At 33.9% G+C, this 25795-nt stretch overlaps 1 protein-coding gene across 4 annotated transcripts in view; it reads right to left on the bottom strand.

Annotated features, from left to right (window-relative positions):
- Positions 1–25795, bottom strand: part of CADM2 (cell adhesion molecule 2) — a 1076345-nt gene that overhangs the window by 254869 nt on the left and 795681 nt on the right. For all 4 annotated transcript variants that reach the window (XM_021071359.2, XM_021071361.2, XM_021071360.2 and 1 more), the window contains one exon: positions 8575–8724. In XM_021071359.2, the coding sequence (XP_020927018.1) occupies positions 8575–8724 (150 nt within the window). The remainder of the gene's footprint in view (positions 1–8574; positions 8725–25795) is intronic.

Raw genomic sequence — 25795 nt, forward strand, 5'->3', positions numbered from 1 at the left:
AACCATGTAATGAATACAATTTATAGCAAATATGATTTCTTTGTGTTTTTTCTAAAGTTGCTGGACTCCAAACTAGCATAAAGAGATAAAGGTAATAATCATACAACGTACAACCGAAAATTCTGGTTATGCTTAGTAAGAATTTACAGCAATGGCTTCATCATTAGCCGACTAAATGAATCAAGTCATTTCTTTAAGAAATCTAATAGCACACAGTTTACTGTATATATAAAATGAGGAACATTGCAAAAAAAGTAATGCATTTTGGAAAGTAGTTGTGTTGTTGCAACTTATTTCTCCCAAAAGAAGCAATTCAATTGAAGGTAGTTGTAAACATAAAATAACACAAGGTTTTTGATGGAAATTATCTTTACTGAAAATTGGACAGGAAGAAATACCTAGTTATTCTTAGTAAATTGTGCTAGTTACTTTCTGCTTATCATTCCAGACCTACTATCTTCTCTGCTCTTTGCCATGGGAGACTAAACTACGTAGGATTCACTAACCTATGGTTTCCATTTGGGCTCAGCCCATGGAAGGCACTGATAAGAGATAAAAAGGTAGAAGGAAAGAGAAGTCAATTTACATATTTCCTCACATTCCTCCTTCCTAACCAGTTTCAGCTTCTAACCAGAAGCCTTCTCCCCAAACCTTAGCTTTAATTCCCTCTGTGACCCTTTCAGGCTCAAGGGTATGATGGTTTCCTGCTGCTGCTAGCTCCTGGGTGCTGCATCATCTTGATGAGTTTCCTTATTTATGCCTGTAAATAGTGTGTTCATACTTCATTAACTTAAGTGTTATCATTTATGTCCTAATGGGAACCTGATTCATACTCATTTAATACAGATATATTTGCTAGCAAATCTGCTAAAACATATGAAATTATTTGTATGATGTGGTAAAAACATGAGACAACATGTGTTCAGGAGATCTATCATCACGATGGTGACTTTGGAGTAAGACCCAAAAGAAGCAATAATTTCCACAAGAAAAAAAAAAAATCCAAAAAGCAGTAAAATGAAGTCCTTATCAGAATGATAGGGCATACAGTGAATTAGGCTTGTCTTAAGAAAACTCAAGTCTATCATTTTGTCACTTACTACTCGGGTTATTCAAATCTGCAAAACTCAGTTTCTCGTGTACAAAATGAGAATGTCTATCATACAGGGCTGCTATGAATCCAATGAGAAAAGTTAAGCATGTGGAAGTTACTTAAAAAGGTATAGTATTGTGCAACTGTAAGTTTTCATCACAGATTTCATATCTTTATTGTAATTTATACATGATTTTTTTTTAGGAAATTAAAAAGAAGGGTAATACTGGCAACTTTAGCACCTACTTTACTGAATTAATCTTTATTATTTCAAAGGTTGCCACATTGATTGAAACCAGCTGTGGGGACAGACACTGTTGGGTGGTACTGGTTGGCGTGGAGCCAGGAGAACTTGTACTTTCATTTCAGGTTCATCTCATTTTTCTTCTCTTTATCACTGCTTATTCTAGGACATCTTATTCATGTTCTTCCTCTCCTATTGTCCCCAGTATTAATGTAAAATTATCAGCAGAATAATTGGGTAATTAACACCAGTGTTTTTGACTATACCCTTAATAAAATTTTATTTTCATTGCTTCAGGAATAAAATTTCCTTCAAGAGATTTTTGAGAATCATTGAAGCATAATTCAAAAAAGTAAAACTACTAAAAAAAGAAGTATCACAAATAAGTTATGTATTTTACATTTTTATAGAAAAAAGCAAATAAGTAAATACACGCTCACAGAGATATGTCTGTTAAATGCATATCCTATGCACTCCGGAGATGTTTGTCCAAACTATTTTCTGTCAGTAACAGGAAGGAATTGAAGTGTTCTTTCCTGAGCATTAAATGATCAGATTGTACTACTTCAATTGTTTTTTCCCACACCTGCAGGGAAATAGACACAATGATCTAATTGATTTTTTTAAATTTTTATTGCCAAATACCACATTCATACATTTCAATGAATTCAACACTCCTACTCTCTGTCTCCCTGTACCTTCTCTATTCCAAAAGCTTACCCATTATTCATACCAGATGTGATAAAAATTAGTATAAAAAGAAGAGGGGCATAACAAGTGAACATTGTCTTAGCTACATCTACTCTAGGTTCTTCTGACCCATGAGAACCTGTAAATTTTCCTCTTGATTTTTATTTTTTATTTAGATTTGTAGGTTCTTAAGCATTAGAGTAAAAGTCTTGATACAGAAACTGTGCAGAAATAAAATACAATTGGAATTGAAGATCTATTTCATAGGTTAATGATTTCTGGTTTTCAGGAGCACCCAAAGTAATGCAGAAATTCTTAAAAATGCAATTCCGATCCAAAAACCAGAACATCTAGATGATTTGGTGGGTTATCCATGAGCCCCTTTTATTTCTCTGCCAGTTGGTGTCAGAAGCAGAATTAGAAGTCAGTTTGACTCTCTGTCTCCTAATGCTACAATGTTTCCATTAAATCTGTGCAATTTAAACAGCAAGATCCCATATATTGAATATCTGATACATTTTTATGATGACTTGGGGTTTTCTCATTTGGAAAATGCATATTCTATAGCCAAGACTGGAACTGAACGAGGTCTATTTTGGCATCTAAAGAGTGAATCATCATCTAGAACTGTGCTTTCCAGAATAGTAACCATAAATGACTTTTGAGTACTTGAAATATGGCTAGAATGACTGAGAGACCAAACTTTTAATTATTTGCAAATGAAAGTATCCACACATGACGGCTGGTTACAGAATTGTTCTATACAGATATAGAACCCTGTCATCATGGAAAATTCCATTGGGCAGTGCTGACTGTAATATATTCCTCTGTCTTACCATATGTACATCTTCAACAATTTGAAAGTAACTGCTACTCTTTAAAACTAAGAGGCAGCTGGCAAAATCAATGACAAAGGCCACTTAGGTTATAGTTAAAGTGATCTGTTACCTAGACACTTTTGTTCTCAGGAGCATTCTAGCTAAAACTAACATAGGTCACACCTATTCAGATCCCTTCATTACTAGTCACTAGCTGAATGTCTGTGAGCGAATCTCCTGGAGTATCTGACCCTCAATATCTCCAGTGGTAAATGGGGAAAGCTATTGATTGCATCAGAGTTCAAGGTAGCAAAAGCTGAACTCACTGCCCTCTTTATTTTACCAAAATAAGAACTGTTACAGCATTAGGTTCACTTAGCCAATTCCTACAAATACCTATCTCCCTTGTGAAGAAATTCCTGAATATTCACGATTAACCTCCTTGAGAGAAACTCCTTAGAAGTTCAGTTTAATTCTTATTATCAGCTGCCCCCTCACTCACAGTATGATTTTCTTTAGCTAATGATTCCAAGTAAACAAGGAAGGCTTTTCCAATTCTAACTGACTCAAAGGGCTACTATCCTATGATCTTGCTCAACCTCACAGCTAGAACCCTTGGAGACTTGTGTCTCTAGGTAGCATGAAAGTCTACTCAGAATGACTTTTGGGACTCAAGAGAGGTGGCAGCAATATCAGTGAGAATTGTTATTTTTTTGTTCAGGCTAGCTTTGTCCCTTTCTTCTTCTTTTTATTTTCCTCCCTCCTTCCCTTCTTTCCTCCTTTCTCCCACCCTCTCTTTCTTCCCTCTCATTATTCTATGTCAGTACAGAAATTAAAGCTCAGGGATACACAACTCTGGTGAGAACTGACTTGCTAAACTCAGAGCTTCTCAACCTCAGCTGCATTTTATGATCATTTGAGATGTAATTAAAACACCGTGATACTGCATATGCCTGAAAGATTCTGTTTGGAAAGCTCTCGAGAACAACTGGCAGCATAATCTGAGACAGAAATAAGAACAGAGCTATGGATGGAGATTTTAACAGTGGCAGTCACCTGTAGAAGCTGGTGCAATCAGTGACACAGACAACCTTTTCTTTTTCTCTATTGTGCTCCCGAGCAGTTGTCACTTACATAACACGTATGGGTTACTCTAGTCATGCTAACCCACGCTTAGCTTCTGCACAGAGGCTCTGGCACAATTTAGCATGTTTGTTTGCTCAAGATAAGCCCTAGGCTTGAAGAGGGCTAGGAAGGTAAATGCAGACAAAAAGACAGTGTGGGGAAAATTGTGATATGGAAACTTCAAAACATGCTTTTATTTTTAAATCCTTGCATTTGATGAGCATCACTGTCAATGATCCCTTCCACTATGACATCACAAGGAATTGAACCAAGGGTTTGTGAAGGAACAGACATGTTAGGTTCCCATTCATGAGAGGTTTTTTTATTCAAGAATTTGTTATTCTGTTGCACATGATGATTAGAACCATAATAGAATTAGAAAAAAATCTAATATCAGAAATAGAAACCTGCTTTACTACATATGCACAAATATAGCACACACATACAGCACACACACACATTCACACACAGACATACAGAGATTGGCTTTTTTCAACATAACTTTAGCCTGTTTAAGAAATTGGGAAAGAAAAAAAATGAAATAAAGGAAATGTATACTTCAACAATTCACATGATCAGATGTATTTGGTATTTTGTAGCAATCTAAAAGTACAGGAATACTGCTAAATATCCCAGATATAACATAATGAGTTTTTCTTACCATGATTACCTCTCAGAAAAGAGGGGCTTTCTGGAAACAAAGTCTTTGCAAATTTCATATTATAAATTTCTCTCTATTTTCTATAAGAAAGATGCATTTGCTTGAAATACTCTGAATCAATTCTTGTCTTAGATAATCTATAGAGGATAAGTTATAGAATCACTAAAAGATGAGGTAAAGTCATTTCATATAGATTTTGGTTTTGCGCCTGAGGATTTGACCTCACAATTGTAGATGTCACTGTAAACATGACTCTCAAAGATCTCCTTAAAAAGTGGTGCAATAAGTTGTTACATGGTGGAAACCATTATTATACTCCTGGAGGATGAATGAGCAACAAAAATTGTTCTAATGTTATAAAAATTCATAGTTATTGCTTGAGACAAAATTCACATTTATAGGATCTTAACACTTTCAAAAAATTGTTGCTAAGCAAGATTATTTCATTAAATATAGCAGTACAAAAAAAGCAATATTTCTAATCTGTTTTTATATTAGTTTATATAGGTACATATAACCACATTGATAAATTAAATGGTCTAAATATATATTTAATTATTCCATGAACATCCTTAAAAGTCTGTTGTCTCTAAAAATGTTTTTTTATCTTTTTCTGCTGCACCCTTGGCATATGGAAGCTCTCCAGCCAGGGAATGAATCTGAGCCACAACTGTGACCTAGGCCACAGCTGTCACAGCTGCAGCAATGCCAGATCCTTAACCCCCTATATCACAGAGGGAACTCCCAAAACATTTTTTTTTTTTTTGCATTATGTCATTGGACAAATTAGAGGTTTCCTTAAATTTGAAGTTACCTTATATTGGGGCAAATTTGTTTGAAGTATTTATAAATACTTGTAAACAATTATTCCTATTAACAGGAAGAGGTTGTTTAATTTCTGTATGTGACTGTTTGCTCATGTATTTTATTTTATTATTTTATTTTATTTTATTTTATTTTATTTTATTTATTTATTTTTTTTAATTTGCTTTTTAGGCATATGGAAGTTCCCAGGATAGGGGTCAAATTGAAGCAATGTGGGATCTGAGCCGTGTCTGTGACCTACAACATAGCTCATGGAAACACCAGATCCTTAACCTAATGAGAGAGGCCAGGGATCAAATCCTCACAGATACTAGTAAGGTTTGTAACCTGCTGAGCCACAGTGGGAACGCCCTTAAATTTTTAACTAATAGAATTTCATTCTTTGGAAAGAAATATAGATAACTTGGCCTAAAACAACAACAAACTTTTCCAAACACCACTATGAAGGAGTGCAGAGAAGTAAATACTAGAATTTTTTTTGCTGTGCCTTCTCAACTCTAAAAGCACTAGTAAATTTAAGAACAAAACATAAAGCTTACATAATACCAGCATGATATAACTTAGATTTTTTTTCTAGAAATCAATAAATTCAACATATTTTTTAAGCTTTATTTCCTATTTATACAACTTTCATTCCCATTGAATATACCTGAAGTATAAACTAGGTTATGTGGGTTATATTTGTGAAATTTTAAGGAAGATAATTAATTTATAAAATCAACTTTTAATTATTGAATAATATTATTTTCAAAGGCTTAAAAATATCACATTAGATATTCATTAGCTACTTCTCAAATTGCAAAGAGATATTTTATAATCTCATAAAGCAAACAAATTTTTCTGCAATAGAGTAAAAAATCCTTAATCAGAATCATTAAGTATTAATAAAATTAATATAATAATCATTATTAAAATTGTATTACTTTTTCTATAGTAAATGTTTAGCTGATGAATGTTTTAAAATCCATTTTTAGACATTTAAAAATATCTCTAAAGTGTCCCCACAAAAAAACCTTCTATGACTGGAAGTCCCTATTAAATATAAAAGAATACACATCAAACACTCTTATCAAAGCCTAAGAATGGAATCACAATATTGGCTTTAATTCTGGCCAAGATTTAAGTTATAATATTTAAATCATAATATTGTCCTTAAGTCTGAAATAATTGTGAGACCTTTAACCCCTTCCTCCCATATGCTTCTGTGAAATTGTCTCCATTAGTGATAATTGTTCTACCTGTCTTCCAGGTAGAAAAATAAAAGTTTTTTCAACTTAACTTTATGTGTCAACTAAGTGAAACTGGTGTTTGCCCAAAATTCTGTGCACCGTGGCCCAATTAGTTGACCCATAAAGTTAACTTGATGTTGGATGTTGGATGTTGCTGTGAAGGTATTTTTAGATGAGAGTACATTGGAATCAGCAGACTTTGAGTAAAGCAGATTATCCCTTAAAATGTGGGTTGGCCTAACTGAATCAGTTGGAGGACTTAAGAGAAAAGAATTGAGGTCTCTGAAGAAGGAATTCTGCCGCCAGACTGCCTTCAGATTTGACCTGTAATAGCATCTCTTCCCTAAGTCTCCAGTCTGCTGGCTTGCACTGCTGATTTCAGACTTGCTAGCTTCTACAATCACTTGAGCCAATTTCTTAAAATCAACCTTTCTGTAGTTCTCTATCATCTATCTTCTAGCTAACTAGTTAGCTATCTAGAAAGATGGAGAGAAGACACTTTTCTCCTATCAATATGTTCTTTTTTTTTTTTTTTTCCTAGGGCCACACCGGCAGCATATGGATATCCCCAGGATAGGGCTCAAATGGGAGCTGCAGCTGCAGGCCCTCACCACAGCCACAGCAACGCTGGATCCTTAACCCACCAACTGAGGCCAGGGATCAAATCAGCATCCTCATGATTACTAATCGGGTTCATAACCTGCTGAGCCACAACGGGAACTCCCTCAAAGTATTCTAAAATATATTTTGTTCATGTGTTTGTTTATTTCCTGCCTCCTCTACTAGACTATATGTCTTATGAATGCAGGGATTTTATCTGTCTGTTCTCTAATGCCTTGTACAAAGAAAGGCTCAAAAAATATTGGCTAAATCAATGAATTAGATGTTTAACTAATCCTTCATTTTATATAAAAATTAAAGAATATATTTCACTTTAAATGTAGAGTACATCAAAGAGGGAAAACTACAATAATGCACAAAATACAGCAAATTCATATTTTAGATGTAATAGGCACATTTATTAGACTAATTTGACTACACTTCAATTATTAAAGTGGAGCTGACTTCAGATTATCTCATTGTTATCTACATAGATGCACAAGGAATTCAGATATTAAGAACGTGCCGAGTAGCTAATATATCAATAGACATTTATATCCTATATAGTTTAAATTTATCTAAAGCAACAGCTCCATGTTTTCATTACAGTTCATGAACTCATTTTCCCCTAATGTTTATAAAAATGGATGAAGGCTTAGAAATCCAGTATATACTTTTAGTTGTTTGCTTTAGTTCTCAAAAAATGTTTAGTCAAAAGCTATCATCCAGTCAGAAAGCCCAGTTCCTTGATGAATTCCAACTCAACTTGAAGTAAATATAGCTTCTTACTTCAGTTTATTTTGGAATCACATAGTGACTTAAATTTTTTATTGGAATCATTTCTATAATTCTTACTTTCAAACTCAGTTCATAAGAGTAAAATCAAAAACTTTCCAAAATCATATAGTATCTTCTAAATATTTTAACTAAGATTAATAAAAATAGAACATCTTATTGCCAGAAGGGAGGAAAACATTTCAATCTCTATGAAAGGCACCTATAAGAACAAATGCATATGTTATCTGGAGAGTAGATAATTGTTAAAAGAAGGCATAAGACTATTTTTGAAACAGAATTAGAACTGTTTATTTTATTAAAAAGTTGACATAGGTTATCTTTAGTGTTTATGACTTGCAAACTAAAGTATTTAATATTTAACATGTTTAAATACAAGCAGAAGCAGTTTGGTAATCACAAGGAATAATTTGAATCATCTCAGAAAAATAAATTCATTATAATTAGGATATTTTAGAATATGATTAAAACATTTAAAAATCAAATATATTCACCTTTCTTGTCATCAAAGTACAGAGTCTGTTGAGCTGGATTTGACCACTGGAGGGAGGTGTTATCATTTTGATCAACCCTGCAGGTCAAAATTGCAGTTCCGCCTTCAACAACCGTTACATTCTGTGTTAGTGGAAACTGCCCTTGGCTGCCTAAAAGGGGATTAAAGAAAAGGTTGATTAAATGAAAGTCATAAAATGATTAACTTCCCAAGAGCTACATGGACTTAACTCCTTACTTCAAGTAAAATTTAAACCAACCAAGCAACAGCAAAACTACATATTATAAAAAGACAAAAAATAATTGAAAACCCTTAATCAGAGAACAACAGTTCTGACATATGGTTAGGATTCCTTTACACTCCCTTACATGCTCTAGAAAACCTTCTTTTCCTTCTAGGCACACATAAAGATTTATATTTAAGTAGTAACATGATTATCATTAATTTCCCTTGGTCTTGCATTAATTACCTGGTGCTAGATCTGGTCACCTTTGAAGATAATAATTTTGGATGAACTAAACTCTTTAAAGTAGCAGAGGAAACACATAAAATACTTTCCTGGTAGCTTTTATAATCCTGAATAAAGTCTATAACATATGAATACTAGAACTTTAGATTCAATTTCTGATAAAACAAATAAAAAAAGAATCCTATTTCACCAGGGTTTCTTGTAGATGTAGCTGTTTTTAGAAATACAAAATGTGTTGGAGAAAACAAGGCAAGTATTCTTCAAAAAGTGTTCATCTTATAGAACATCCATCAAAATCTTAAAGTGATTACTCTAGCCCAGGAGATAAAGATAATATTCCTTTTTGTTCCTTTCTATAGTCTCCTGAAATTTTTTTCCCAATGAATATATTTTTCTTTTATAATAAAGAAAAAATATATTTATAAATTACTATTGTCAATTTAGATATTATTATTATATAACCAAGTTTTCTATCTTCCTAAGTATCATACTAATTTGTTAAAGTAATTCATGTAATAACATTACTTAGTAAAAGAACTTCTAATAGTTAAAATGAAATTCATGAACATAGAAAAATAATACATAAATTTCACCTCAGTAAGATGATCTGGAAATGAGCTCTAACAAGTCTATTAACAATTACTAACACAGGTAAAAAAAAAAAAAATGAGTTTCTAGAGCCAGGTTAAAATACTATTATGTGAGCAAGGTAGTTCATTAAATCAAGGATAATTTACATATGCAAGAATATTACGATGACTTAATCACACCCATGAAACATATTTTCCTTTTATTCTTTAGTTTTGTAATGATTCTATCATTACTACAAGCACCATTTGAGGTTATGCTGGAGCTATTGGCATAAAGAATCTTATTACCAAGAAGCCTGTTGATTGGCACGGTAAGAGAGAGAAAAGCCTGAAGGGGAAAATTTCTTTCCAGACCTAAATGACACAGGCACAGAGGTTCATGACCATCTTATGTAATTAAGCCTATCAAGTATAAAAATCTGGTATCAGTAGCTTTGTCTCCTCAATGCCAACCTCGTAGAGTCACTATAGCAACTCCCTGGGATATCTCCCTGTAATCTTTAGGGTGGAGTTTTTAAATTGAGGTTAGGCAATGTCTGGAATAAATTCTTTGATAGTTGACTTGAAAGTCAACAGGAGCCAGAGTGGGATGTGTTTTGCCTTCAGCTCAGAGGTGACCTCTAGCAGGAAAACATGGAGAACTATCAATCTTGTGAAGTGAAGTGAGGCAAAAAGCCACATCAGAGAAAACATACGCTAAAACAGAAAGAAGGAGTAATTACCAGAGTTATCAGATCAGAAGCTCATAAATGTGAAGCTCAGAATAGTTTTAAGCTACTTTGCTCAGGTGCCCAGATATTGACATAATGCATAAATTGAGCAATCTAGGGGAGGAGGGATTCTTTAAGAAATAAAAAGCAACAACTGCAAATAAATATACGTAATTCACCCCAGATGACAATTTGACTATCAACTGGTACATAAATAATACTGTCTGCTTCTTTAAAGAAGTGGAAAAAGAGTAGTGATGCTTGCAACAATTTCATCCACTACATTTGCAAAATAATTTTCAAAACATCCCCATAAGAAAATATTATCCTTCTCATTTCACAGATGGGTAAACTGACACTGGGAGGTTAAGTAACTTTTCCATGGTGAAACAGAGTCAATGAACCATTTGGAGTTTGTTCTGAAAATTCAACATTTTATTCTTCTTTTTCCACAAAGGCTGTTAGGTCATATCACTATTTGTTTAAATATGAATTAGGTAACAATTAAAAATGAAACAGTGCTCTTTTAACAATGAAACCTCAAATTGCATACCTAGCTGAACTATGTCCTCATAAATTTAAGTAATAACATTAAAGTCAAATAAGGGAAGATGTCAATGTTACCTGCCCTTAAGTAGCCCATCCTATTTAGAACTTGCTTTTGATAATTATTTCAGTCTTTTGTTATCAGCCTATAGAACCAATAACTTACAAATAACTAATATTTGTTAGAGTCTTCTACATGTCAGGGACTCCACAGACACTAGCACACCTACCCCTTGTCCTTCCAGGCAGGCAGTTAGACAGCGTCCCTCCATCTTCTCCCCATGTGGATTCTGACTTTAAAGTATTATGACTTCACTTTCCAGGGACCTGCAGCCTAAAATCCCTTAAGTTAAATAATTTAGCTTTTCCCAGTAGAGAGCAAACTCATGTGGAGAATTTACTAATCCTAAATACCCTTAGGATATGTGGTTTCCAAAATCAATTCAAAAGTTAGTGTTGTAGGCAGTCAAACTTTTTCTCAAAGCTTTGAACTGCCTTTTACTTCTGCTTATAACCTGGAGACTGCAAGTTAGGTAGCTGCTCCTTATGTCTCTTAACTCCTTCTGGTTCAAAGTTGACAGGTTGTCATTTCATTCAATCTCAGCAGGTCTTTCTAAAGACATTACTCTTTTCTTATTGGAAAAATTAGTATGTTACCAAGTTAAGGATTCATCCTCAATGTATTCATCAAAAACATATTTTGGAGGACCTACTGCATGCCTTGCCTTGTGTGAATCAATATCTGAAGGATGCATAGAGGAAGGGGAACTTGCTAAGGAGTTTCTACAAGTAATTAGAAACTAGGAGACAGTATGATAGCAGGGGAAAAGGGAGTCTAGGTGTCGTACAGTACTCATCTTGTTTACCATCAACAAGGATTTCTAAAACACATTGGTCAGATCATTGAAGCCTTGTTAAAAAGATTCTTCCTCTGGCTAAGCTCACCACCACCCCAGATTTCAGAGAAGCCATTTCCCAACAAGTTTATTATGAGATTTAAAGGAAACACAACTTCCAATTTAGAATTGTAGAAGCTGGCTATTTTCCCAGGCGACTTTTGTCCATCATTTTCCTCCTCCTTTCCTTGCATTTATTTCCTTTAATTATTTTGCATATATATCAATATTCCTCATTTATTTCTAAGTTAATTAAGGGTCAGGTAATCAGGTAACTAGAGCTTCTTACTTGGAATCAACTACGTAGTTTAACATTCTGTATTGTGATTAGAGCACTCACTGGTGCTCATTGTACAGAATGAAAGCATCTTCTTGGAGCAGTTGCTGGCATTTAAAGGGGAACTTGTGACAATAGAATGACTGAAGTAATTCAAGTCTGCTGCATTTTTCCATGGTCAAATGGAGGGGCAGAAGGAAAGACTACTACTTCAATGAGAAAAAAATATGGAAGAATTAAATCATAAAAGCTTTATTAGTGTAATATTTTAAAACATTTTTAAGTTGTACTTGAAAATCTTGAGGGATGTACAGAAGAAAATACAACAGATGGTGATTTAGAACAGACATATCTAATATCATTTTCAGCTTCCAAGGTGGGACATGAAAAGACAGATTGTGACAAATTTATGCTTCAGAAGGGGAAAAAACATAGAAAATAATAACTTTTTTTGAATATTAAGTATTATAAGCCATACCTAAGCCTCTTAGGTAGATAGAGCTCTGAGATGGAGAATATTTTATCTTCCCTTCTTGGTCCAATTTCCTGTGCAGCAACATCAATTTTAAATAGTACCCTTCCTATGTTATCTCCTCCCTCAACCATCATTAAACCAGAAGTAAATATATTGAAAAATAGAGCAAACCTTCACTGAATATTCACACTAGGCACTATTCTAAGTGCATTTCCTTTATCAATGACTTAATCTTCATGCCAACCTTGTCATCATCTTGATCTCAAAGACAGGGAATTGATGCAAAAAGATCTTCAATAATGTGCCCACAGTCACATAACTAGAAAGTGCAGCAGCCAGGTCTTTAAGACTGAGACTTTTGTCCTCAGTCTTCAGACCTCACATGCTTAATTACAGAACTACTTTGAAAATAAAGTGAACTTAATTCCGACTCAATAACTACTATAAAGGAAGTATAGATTTTGGAGTCAACCGTTTCTCAGATGTATTTAGACTTTTTACACCCATTTTTATTTTTTTCATTTTATTTATTTATTTATTTATTTTTAGGGTCACACCCACAGCATACAGAGGTTTCCTGGCTAGGGGTCCAGTCAGAGCCATGCTGCTGGCCCCTGCCACAACCACAGCAACACAGGATCCAAGCTGCACCTGTAACCTACACCACAGCTCACCACAATGCCAGATCCTTAACCCACTGAGTGAGACCAGGGATGGAACCTCATGGTTCCTAGTCAGATTTGTTTCCGTTGCACCACAATGGGAATTCCTATACTTATTTTTAATAAGTGAAGGAACATTCAGAATCAAGTAAAAGCAGTGATGTGCTAGAGTTGCTTGACACCAGCTCCTGAGAGTCAACTGTCTGCAGGGCTTCTCCCTTCAGGCTCAGTGACACAACTCAGTAGCTTGAAACTGATGACCCTGGGAGTATTTTCACCTTAGTAATTTTGCCTTACAAGTCAAGTCAATGTTTTTTGCCCCACAAAGGCAGTGGCTAAACATTTACATAACACCACTGAAAAAGCTACATTTAATGCCTTTTGTTGCATACATTTTCAGCATAAATAAGGTTTTGTTGTGGTAGTGTTTTTTCTGAAAATCAACAAACTCTCTCCAATGTAATATACTTCTGCTTTTGAAGTTCTTTTTCTTCATATTTTGATCTCTTTTTTTTTATTTCTCCTCAAATTACTTTCTAATAGTCACCCATCATTCTTCTGATAAAAATCTTTCAAATAAACTCCCTTGTTCTCTACTCTATGGACAGAGATCTTGAACTGCTAGTTTTTCTTAGGTTGCAGTGTTTATTTCTCAATAACTAGCATCAGGGGTGGAAAACCATCCAGGTTAGTTTCAACAATTATATGTAAATAATTTGCCAATTTACTGCTGTGAAAGATGTTTTAATGAAGAATGATTAGTCAATATTTGGAAAAGATAGCTCTCCTGACCCTGTCTTTAAATAGCTACTATTATCCCTTCAATGTTTACATGTGTCATGTACTTGGGAAAAGACTGGTTCAAACCTTTTCTTGTCTAGACTAGCAATTACCAAGTTCAAAATCAAGTGCACCAAATCTTGACTTCTGTTAGCCTCAGTTAGTTAAAAGTTGTCTTCTCTTCACACATTTTATGCATGCACCTCTATCTGACCACCCAGAACCTAGCACACAGAACTGTCACCCAGAACACAAAGAAACAAATTCTAAGATTGTGGCCACCTCAACCTCAGTGTCAGGCTATGATGTGCCATTAGCGTAGAGAAGCAATAAGCATAACAGTGAAGAGAGATCTTTGAAGCCAGCTGTAAAGTTGAAAGAGAGCAGAGAAGTGAAGATGTATGCTTGAACACTAATCCCAAAGCTGCCATAAATGGTGTTATTCAAGCCTTGCTATCTCTTGAATGGATGATGAGTGAAAGCAATGGTTTTCTCCATTACTTTTCCTGTGCTAAAGATTAAATTTGGATCACAACAGTGGATCAGAGCACACCATGCATGAATGCTTACTTAGTAAGAGCAATAATCACCTGAGATATATCTAAACAGACAGGCAGAGGTTGAGGCTCTGCACATCTGAGAGGGAGTTACAGTCAGTGATTTTTCAGGATAAATGATCAAATTTTGTGGGTTATTTAGCAGGAACTGAGGACCTCATTATTTTTTCTTACTGAAAATGAGCAAAACTTTCTCAAAGGAAGAATCAGATTTTAAAACAGTGAATAGGAACAAATAAAAATGAGATATGAAGAGAATTTAAGATATAGTTTTTCAGTAAAAAAGTATAAATCTCCCATGAGGTGAAAAATGCCAATATATTTTGACTCTTCCTTTTGGAATATATTTACACAAAGTAAAAACTGTCAACTCAGTCTACAAAATTATTTAATTCAACAGAGGTATTGGTGCCTGAATCGAATGGCATATATAATATTTTGCTTTGTTTTAAGATATTTTTGTGTTCTCTTAAGAACCCTATTATAATATAAAAGATCAGTCATGCTCTAAGGTTCTCCTATTTAGGTAAATGTCAAAAATGATCAATAGATACAAAAGAGGTTGAAGTTTCTTAAACATAAATCTTGACAAGAAATGACAGAAATAGTTAACTTATTGTTAAATGAAATACAAAGATAGCCCACTTTATTTAGGGTCTTCCTCTCAACTATTCTCAGCTCTGTGCATCTCTCTCTCATCCTTTCTATCAACTGGTTTGGGGTGTTTACACAAAGAACTTTCATTGCAGAAAGTTAAAGATCATTCTTGTTGCTTAAATTAGAGTCTAAAAATATATCTAAATGCACACACAGCATGCTATTACTTCCACAAAATTACTGAAGGCATTCTAAACAAATAACCATCTAATGTGAAAGTTGTGGCTCAGTAGCTGGGTGGACTGAAACACGTATTGCATACGAAAACCTATTGGTTCAAAAAGCACAAATGCCATTAATGTAAGCTTATAATTCTCAAGAGAAGTCCAATGAATGCTCTATCATGCAAAAAGGGAAATTAGAGGAAAAATTAAGACTGATAACTAAGTGCAAAATGTTTCTGTTTTTGGAATACACCTCTGTCCTTTCAAATACTTAGAAGTCTCTAGTCATTTTTTTTTCATCATTTTATTATAGCTTTTAGGTTTGCCTGAAAAACTTTAAGTATTCTGTTTTCCTAGTCTACCACAGATAACTGACTTCTCTTTGATTCTACCTCATCCTTTCAGATTTAGTTTGCCTTATAGAGTATAACACCTGGTATTCACCTTCTGTGGCACCCCTCTGCCCAGACACTATGGAACACAGCCATCAGTCTGGTGCTGCTTGCCAGTTTCCATAGTGACAGGAAGTATTTTGGAGACCTGTTTTCCATTGCAACTGGCAGACCAAAGCAGGGAAGAAATGAAGCTGGCGAGCAGTGGGTCTTGCAAGGCCAGGAAAGGTTGGAAGGGCTTTTTCATCCTGATATCAAGGTGTAAAAATGCCAAATTGGCAGCTTCTACAATTACAATCCTGTAGACTAGATCTTGGTCTTCATTACGGCCATTGTGAGTGACCCATTCTGCTCCCAACTCCTGGAGCAGAAACTCTTGTGTACCCAAAGGCTGGCCCAAGTTCTTTGTTGGCTTCTGATCCATGACAAAAGGTTCTTTCAGATTTACAGTGACTCCCACAGCTCCTGACCCAAAGAATCATAATTCTTCTGTAGAAATTTCACCTTTCCTGGATTTTCCTGGACAGTCATAGCAGACCAGGGACCACAGGATAACCACTGGATTGTCCCCAATTGACCTACACAGTGACTGACTGTAGGTGACCCAGTCACCTACATAGCATTATATCAAAACTAGTTACCACTTGTTATGTCTATGCTAGGCTTTATAATTAGGGTTAATTCTTGATTATTAGGAACAGGGCTGGCCCTGGAAAAATTTGCAGTGCAGGTGAAATATAACATGTCAAAATGTCTTCTTTTGCATTTCAAAAATGTTTTAGTGTAATTATATAACTTAGCATTTTGTACTATAAATATTCCCAGCACAATTATTCTTTCCACATAAAGTAGATTTTTCCAATTTCTTCTTTAATTTTATATTGCCAAGCCATATCATAAAATTTATATTTTCCCTAAACTGCAAAATTCTAAGCTGCAGAGGATATTTATAAAATCCTGGGAAACACTGCTTTACGGGTGCTTTATGTTCTTGCTTAGTGGTTGTATTGCTTTAACATATTTTCAAACATGATCTGATTTTAAAAAAAATTCTTAACATTTTTTAACTGATTATGTACAAAATCAGTTCTTTACATTCTTAGCTTGTTTTTCTGCTTATTAGCCTTCCAAAATGCATAATAAACAAACCTCTGTTTACATACCATGGATTTAGTGAACTAGGTTAAACATAAATATATCTAGCTTTACAACAAAAATAGATTTTTCCTTAAAAAGTTAAAATATATTTTGTTTTCATTAATTTATCTACATTTAATTCATTCCCCAATATGTTTTTTCTTTCAAAAATTGAAACAATGATTTCTTGAATGAGCACATTTGCAAGAAAAAAAAATAACTTGATGGATTATTCACATTTATATTCACAAGGATTCTTTTCTTCCTATACAAATAGATCTTCAAGTCTGCGATGTGGAGGGATAAAAAGAAAGGGAAATAATTTTTAAATGAAAAGGAAATTTTATGTATTGTAAGGCAATATAAAAGAATAAAAGTATTTTAAAATTATTTCTGTAATGTCAAAACAGGCTTACATGGTAATTACCATGTGTGCATAAAGTAATTTTATCTTTCTAGAATCTGTTTTCAGGGTGAATGATCAAGACCTAGAACTGACTAGCTTTACTTGCTAACTGATGAGCATTTGAAAGGCAGCCTTCCAGAGAAAAGAAATTTATGACCACAATCACAGTCTGGCTCACAGTGAAGCTCAATCACGTAACTAAATTCTAAATTGAGATGTCAACCTGGAGGAAATATTCTGGAAAGGAACACACAGATGGTAGAACTCTTCTGAAGACAGGTTGAGGAATATAGTGCTGAGCATACAATAATCAATCTTCTAGAGGGAAAAAAAAAGGAAAAGTGGAGTAGGTGGGATATACCTGTTCAAAATTGAAATCCCTGGGAAAAACTTCAACCTGATACTAAGAAGGGGGAAAAGAATACACATATTTTTGTTTTAATCAGTAGGTCTTAAAAGTTGATGTATTTAAAGAAAGTGAAAAATATTGCATTATAGTACATATAAAAATATTTAGGAACCTCAGGGAAAATTAAAATTCATAACATTTCTAGGAACAAGTTAAAGGAAAAAAGAAAATTAAGCACATTAAATCCTAATTTCAAATATACAATTGTTTCAAACATATAAGATATAACTGCAAAACAGGGTAAACATAGTTGAGAAAATGGGAAGACTTCAGTCTGTTTTTGATGCTAGTTTTCCCTAATTCCAAATGAAAAAAAAAATTATGCCAACTCTAATTTTTGCTTTACATATTGTTGTTACTTAATGATTCAACTTAGATGAGGTAGATATATTGCAGTAATATCTTTCTTTTGGATCATACCTCATTGATGCATATACTCTGGATGTATAAAATTATATTGACCATTTCAAATTGCCTATACATTAATATTCTTTTCATGTATTATACTCTGAAGAAAATTTAAATAAATGCATTGGTGTATTGAATAGAGATATTCCTATAAAAGAGAGACATAGATGTCTGTTTGGATTATAAATCTTTGGACTATGAGATGTCAAAAGGAATTTTTATATAACATTGACACAAGATAAAGAAGAAAAAATGTGATTTCAAACATATGCCATTTAATCATGTATAACCAGTTAGGTATATGAACTATGTCTACTGTTAAACAGAAAAATATAGGCCCAAAAAGTCATCACTTGTGTTAAAGCCCAGGATACTAAACCTAGATTCAACAGCTAATCTAACTGCCGTTTGGACCTTCCTCAGAAATGTAATCTTAATAAACCAGTTTGAAATATTCCAGTCAGCACCAATGAGGTCATCTCTCACATGGGTCCTCTCCATCCTGCCACTCCCCAGAAGAAGAGGTGATCTGCATGATAAAACTCATGCAGTTACCCTAGTCTCCAAAAGAAGATGGTCTAGACCAAGTGTAATTCTTTCATTACTTTTGCTAATAGCTCCTCACCCACCCTTCTTCATAAAAAAATATTCCATTGTGTAGAACTCCTCAAAGCATGCTTCTTTTTGAGAGATGGGATGCTCCCTGATTCTTGAATTTGCTAATAAAACCAATTAGATCTTCAAATTTACTTAAATATTGCTTATTAACAATATAAATATACACAATGCTAATGTTTTCTGAAACTTATCTTTTTTTTTTTTTTTTTTATGGCCACACCTACAGCATATGGAAGTTCCCAGGTTATGAGTCCAATTGGAGGCACAGCTACAAGCCTATGCCACAGCCACAGCAACATAGGATCCAAGTCAAATCCATGGCCTATGCCTCGGCTTGTGACAATGCCAAATCCTTAACCCACAAAGCAAGGCTGGTGATCGAACTGCATCCTCACAGACACTCTTTTGGATTCTCAATCAGTCAAACCACAACGGGAACCCCTATCTTTCCATTTGTATAGATTTTGCTGTGACATTTCTTTATTAAACAAATACCTATTTTGTGCCTAGAATGTGCTTCACATAGTAGGTGCTGAGAATACAAATGTGAACCAAGGTAGAAATGATATAAAGTTCTATCTTTAGAACCAATAGCCTAAAGATAGGCAGCAAAATAAGAATACACAAACATACAAAGGGAAATCCTGGCTGAAAAAGTATTGATATTTTCATTGAAACTCAAATGGAGAGAAAGAAGCAGCCATTTGAAAAGTGCCAAGGACAAAATGCTTCAGAAGAAACCAGTATTTCTGAAAACAAATTAGGTAATGTAAAAGTCTTGAGCCAGAGGCTAGAAAGAGTGCGGCTATTGAAGGAACTGGGAAAAAATAAACAAAATACACACGCACACAAATAAAAAATCCAGTGAGTCTGGAGCATGAGAAGAAACAAATGAAGTGACTCAGGATGAGGTACAAAAGAAGGTTAACGTAAATCATACAAGGTTTTTCATACCTTGATAAAGAGTTTACACATATTCTACATGCAATTGCAAGCCATTGAAGGAAGCGCCATGTTTCAATATACATTTTCTCAGAAGACACTATTTTTCTTTACTTAATCATTATCCCTAAATCAAGGAGATTTCATCTCAGAGATGAATTACTGTAAAAGTTGTGTTTATAATCAAGAACCTTCCTGAGAAAATATCAAAGAATCTATGAAATCATGGGGATTTATTATAAGAGTAACCAACTTCTTGGTATTTTTCATTTTACACTGTAAATAAATTTCTGGTAAATGAAAACCCATATTTTACTGAATTGAACTTATACTAAAACAAGATTGTTGCCCATATTTCTCCACAACTCTCACTCTTTGATAGACAACTTATTTCTTCTACGCTAAAATGTCATTGCCTTGCAAAGTTCCTTTTATTGTTAGGACTTCCATTTTATAATTTGTTTTTAAAACTGCAATAGTTATCTGGGAGAAAGAAAAATATTGCTGGCAAACTATCTATGGATGTAAGTATCATGTTTAAAACAGTTTTTCTTGTAATAATTGTACACCTATAAATGTAATACAACTCATTAAGTAATTAAAAAAATAAAGAAAGATGTAGAAAAATAAATAAATAGAACAGTTTTTCTTTATAAAGATATATTTCCCTGACTGGATAGCAATACTATTCTATAAAATAAATAATGAGTTCCCAAAAGATGACAACAGTGAGGTAACAAAACATTTGAGTTTTCCTTCTGTATAAGAGTACATTTTATAAACTTAAAAAAAAATAATTCCTCTGACAAATATCACAGAAATAAGTGTTTTCTTTTCCAATAACTGAAATTTTATGCCCAAGGCAACCACTGCTATATGAACCTGAGATATGTTGAAATTCCTTGATAGCAAAGGTAGCAACATATCCCTTTGCATTCTCTAGCGAGCATAAGATATTGCCTGGGACATAGTGGGCACATATTTTTGAACATATGAACATTGTGTTCAAAATGGTATCACCTTAATTATTTAAGTATCGATCAATATGCAGTAACTTACGAATCAACTTGGAATATTCCCCAAGGAACAAGCTCCCTTTTGAAAAAAAAATGTAATAACACATTGGTTAATAGGGTGTGTTTTTCACTGTTTGATCATTTCTGAATGCACAAAGATTTCATTAATGTTGATTTCACCCATCTTGTCCATGTTTACATGCTTTGATGTTCAAGTCCTTTGTAGTGCCACATTAGATCTCGGAGAACATTGCCCTTTGAGAGCAAGTGGAAACTGCTGTGGGAAAACATTAAAATGAAACCTGATACTTTGTATAGATTTGTACAACTCAAAGAATTATATTTTTGATTAGGCAGAGAATGAATAAACACCATCTTCTAATATCCTTTTGGGGGGTTACTGTACTTTTACGTTGTTAATTATAAAATTATAATAAACTGAACTGTATTTAGTAACAATTATCAGAAGTAAACCAATAAAATAAATTGAGGAGGATTTTAAATATCTTATTCCATAAATTTGAACGTTTGTTCTGGAGAGAAGGTTCTAAAACTATAACTGGAAAAAAAAAAAAAAAAGACATCCACACCAAAACTGATGGTCTCTTCACTATACTGTTGGAAAGAAAGGGTTAATAGACAGTTCTTGGTCTTTTCTCTAGTCTCCAGAGATCCTAAAAAGGAGTTTTGGTTGAATCATCTTTGGTATTCAAGGAATTCATGGGTGTATACTAGATCTAAAATAAACAAGTTGCTCTGTATTGGACTAAGGACACCTGCATTTCATTGTCAAGATTATTTATTGGATAATGAATTACCAGTATTGATTAGATGAAGTTGTAACAGAGAATGGGTACTGATGACACAATCCTGACCATGTTGTGTGACCAGCAAAGCACAAAAACCTGCATGATCACTAGAGTTGGAGAAGGCTTCTCTGAGATAAAGAAGCCAATGCCACTCAGTCCAGTCTTGAGTAAGGCATGACTGTTCACATTCAGAAGCATTTTAGGGGGCTCAGAGCCCCTGCTGGTTGTTGATATCTATCTGTTATCACCTGTCCTATTATCTTTTGGTAAACTTGATGTTGGATAAAGCTTCTTGAGTTTCATGAGCATTATCATACACATGAAACTAAGAATTAAGCTGCTGCTCCAGCAAAGTGAGCAATGACAGTGTAATACTAGATTAATGAAAACAGCACTTCTGCATAGCTTATCTGCTGAAATAAAAGCTCTTCTAATAAGAGTAAAGTGGTCACATTATTCATGATCAGAACTATTCCTATTTGTCCTGTTTCTTTCCATATCAAATTAGTTTAGTGCTAGGTAGATTATAACATATTTCATGAATTCTAAATAAAATTATTGCAACAACAGATTTTGTTTCGAAAATCCTAGTCTTATCTGCTTTGATAGATATGAAACCAAAGATGTGTACTATAATAGACAGGTGGATATATTTAGAGATGAAGCTATATTCTCTCTCTATATATATATATATTTATATATATGCACACACACATATATATAATAGGCTATATTTATAAATAAAATGTATATATTACACTATATATATTATTCAAAACAACTGATTCATCTCATTGTTCAAATTTAGCCATTTATTGAGCATTGTGCTTTTCAAAAATTTTAATACACCCTTGAAGGTGTAGATTTTTCAAACACTCTTTATGGATAAGAGTGTATCACTAAATAAGCTCACTAAATAAGATGAGCTGCAGACTCAAAGAACAATTGCAAAGGGGTTGCATATTGACAGCAACATGGAAATAAATGTGCATTTTTATTTATTTATATGTTTTATTGCTAAACCCATAGCATATGTAAGTCCCTGGGCCAGGTTTAAAACTGAGCCACTGCTGTGACCTACATTGAAGGCTGCAGATCCTTCAATCCACTGCCCCAGGGACTGAGCCCATGCCTCTTCAATGACCTGAAATGCTGCAGTTAGATTCTTAACCTACTGTGCCACAGAGGGAACTCCAAGTGCACACTTTGAAATGCAACTATCCTCAAAAGGGCAAATATATGTTTATGTTAAAATGAATAATTATATTCAGTTACAATTCATTGAATTCACTTGGGGACTATAATTCCAACTCTCACCATTGGAATCATGCACCAACTAAGCTTAAAGTTACTTATATAAAGATGACCTTATGAAAAATAAAGTGATACATCTTTCTTCTAACAAACTTTTTCTCGCTGATAAAAACAACAACCAACTCTTTCGTGTTAAGGGTCAAATCTCTCTAAGCAAAGTTTCAAATGCAGGGAGTCCACCATTACTCAAAATGATGTAATTCATGAAAAAATGATCCAATAAACTGCTTTGTTAGAATTTGAATTTCATTATTATTAAACCCATAATTTATAATGTCATGATAGTTACTTTAAACATATAATACTTATTTAGTGAGGGGATTTTGACATGTAATGTACTTCCTTATTCTTTCTTGATTAAGCTTGTGTAGCCCCAGGGCACAGGAAATATCGATTCATATGGCAGGGTTGATAAGCATCAACTCTCCCTGCTGACTTAGGCCAGCAAGCTGCTCATGAATTCAGCAGATGTTTCTACTATCTGGGCCAATGGAAACCTTATGGACCTTTTTTCCTTTATCTCCTCCCAGGAGCAAATGTTAACACAGCAGAAGTTTGGATGCATGCCAAATAGGAAGCAGAAGAGTTGGTGAGAAAGTAGGATACACTCTTATCCATAAAGAGTGGTCATCAGTGGTTTGAATCAACTATTAGGCCATTTTTAATGGCTTATTTTTGTGCATTTGCTACTTCATTTAAGCAAACTCCTATAAACCCTTTTACTCTTACATAACAGCATTTATCCTAAACATATGAAGCTGATCTTTGAATATGCTAGTTGTTTCAAGATAAAAACCACCACCCCCCAAAAGAATCTGAATATGTAAAGTAGGATAGTTATTTATTTCTACTAATATTTTTCCTTATACAAATGAAAAAACCACCTAGTTGTAACTTGCAGTTAACCAGACCTAATTTACGTTGTGTTAATGTCATGTTAAAAAGTAGTGATAACAGTTTTAATAAAAATTTACAAGAAAATGAATTAAAGGGTTAAGCTTAGCACTCTAATGAAAATCATTCTTATTCAGTTGAATTTTAAATGTACTTTTTGAAGAATGCAATTTGATTAAATTCATGTAGCTGTTCTTCATCTCTCTCTCCATCTCCCCACACTCAATTACACTGACCCAGTGGAGTGCCCATCAATTTTGTATGATTTAGATTTTTATCACGCATATTCAAATTTTGTACTTTAGAATTCTACATTCCCACTACACAAGTCTTCTCCTTTAACCAACAAACTAATTTAAAAGCAGAGAATATTTTTTTAAAGAGGTAGAGTAGATTTCTCAGACTTTATACATTTCCTTCATTTATTATAACATCAGGGTATATTTGCTGCTGATAAAGGGCTAAAAATTTACAACAGAAATTTGAGTAGGGAAATGACTTAATGTGGGTTAATTTTCATTTATTCTTTTATTTATTGAACACCTACTATGAATAGGGCACATAAAATGCAAAGAAACAGCAAAAGCATAATCACACAACCTAGTAATAACTGACGGTAGTTGTTTCAATAAGGTCAGCGTTAGCAACGTCCTATAATACATTCAATCAACTCCAAAAGTTATATTGAGTGGCTGCTCAGCAGAAGCTTTGTTTTCATTTGTTTCCATGATTACATTAGAAAGGGCATGTTGTTTTGAGTAAAGTAGCAAAGTTTAAGTAGCTAAAGAATGTTGGCAATATTTTAAAATGATTCCTGTACATTGTATTTATGATAGGTGTGATTAGAAAAGACACCAACTCATATAAATTTCCAATGCCAAACATTTAACAGTTTTTCCCAGTTGTATTCCAATCATCAGAAACTTAATTTTAAATTCCTTCAAGGATTTTGTGGGTATTACTTAGCTTTGTGAATGGGAATAGAAATTCTGGTCCAGAAAGCTGGCAAACACAGTCATGAGACAGAGGCACTATAGAGATTTAATTTCCTACAAAAGTGTTCTTTGCAAGCTGTGCAAACAGTCTTTGGTTAAACAAGGAATAAAGATGATGGAGATTTTACATCTCAGTGAAAAAACCACAGACACAATTTCTGTTTTTTATAATGAAAAAACCCTCAACAAATACACTATCCTTTCATTCTCTATATTATCTTTTAGAAGTAAGACTACAAAAAATCTTTTAGAGGCTCAGAATTAATTAGATAACAAAATAAAAGAATTAACAATAGCTCACATCTGCATCGTATAAGACAATCAGAAATAATGAAATATGTTATGAAAGAGATGGTGGGATATAGAATCGAAAGAGGGAGAGAGGCATTTAAATCTATATTCCAAAATGAACAAATCATTCTACTTCTAATGATTGGGGTTTAATAATTCTAGCATATATTCATAATCATAAATATGTAAGTTCATAAATATTCAATCGCTTCAGCATTAAAATAATTTAAGATATAAAAATAGCAGCACAACTTAAAAACCTATTAGATTAAGGACAAAATGGGGAAAAAAAATTGAGAAAGAGCCTGGATCGCCAGATAGATGATAGAATAGATGGTGGTTCCACTAATTAACACTTAGATACAAAAAGGAAAGTAGTATAAACTGTTAAATTTTTCTGTTTAGCAAATCACCCCAAAACATAGTGGCTTACATCAACAACCATTTTTTTTAGTTCACAGTTCTATGAAATGGCAGTTTGTATAGGGTTCAACCAGGGACTTCTGATTTAAGCTGTGCTTCCTAACTTCTTAATCTATCCATAGCTGCCAGTCATCTGCTTTGGGGGGCTCTAATTTTGGGGAAAGACTAGCTGTAAGCAGGAGTGACATGTGCTGACTGGGCTTGATTTCACGGCTCTTGGGTTCCAAGAGTACAGCCCAACCAGCAAGCACTTCTCCAGCTTCTTCTTTCTTTAAGGTTCCTATTGTCCCATTTGCCAAAACAAGTCACAGGGTCAAGCCCATGGTTAATGTGGAAAAATACTACCCAAGTGAACAGAAAAACATGATCAAAATAGAAGCAAGTG

The sequence above is a fragment of the Sus scrofa genome, chromosome 13 (assembly GCF_054392235.1).
Source record: "Sus scrofa isolate SSC_HxYL_T2T_F1_AM1 chromosome 13, Sscrofa_HxYL_maternal_Yorkshire_Landrace_v2.0, whole genome shotgun sequence".
In the NCBI taxonomy this organism is placed as follows: domain Eukaryota; kingdom Metazoa; phylum Chordata; class Mammalia; order Artiodactyla; family Suidae; genus Sus; species Sus scrofa.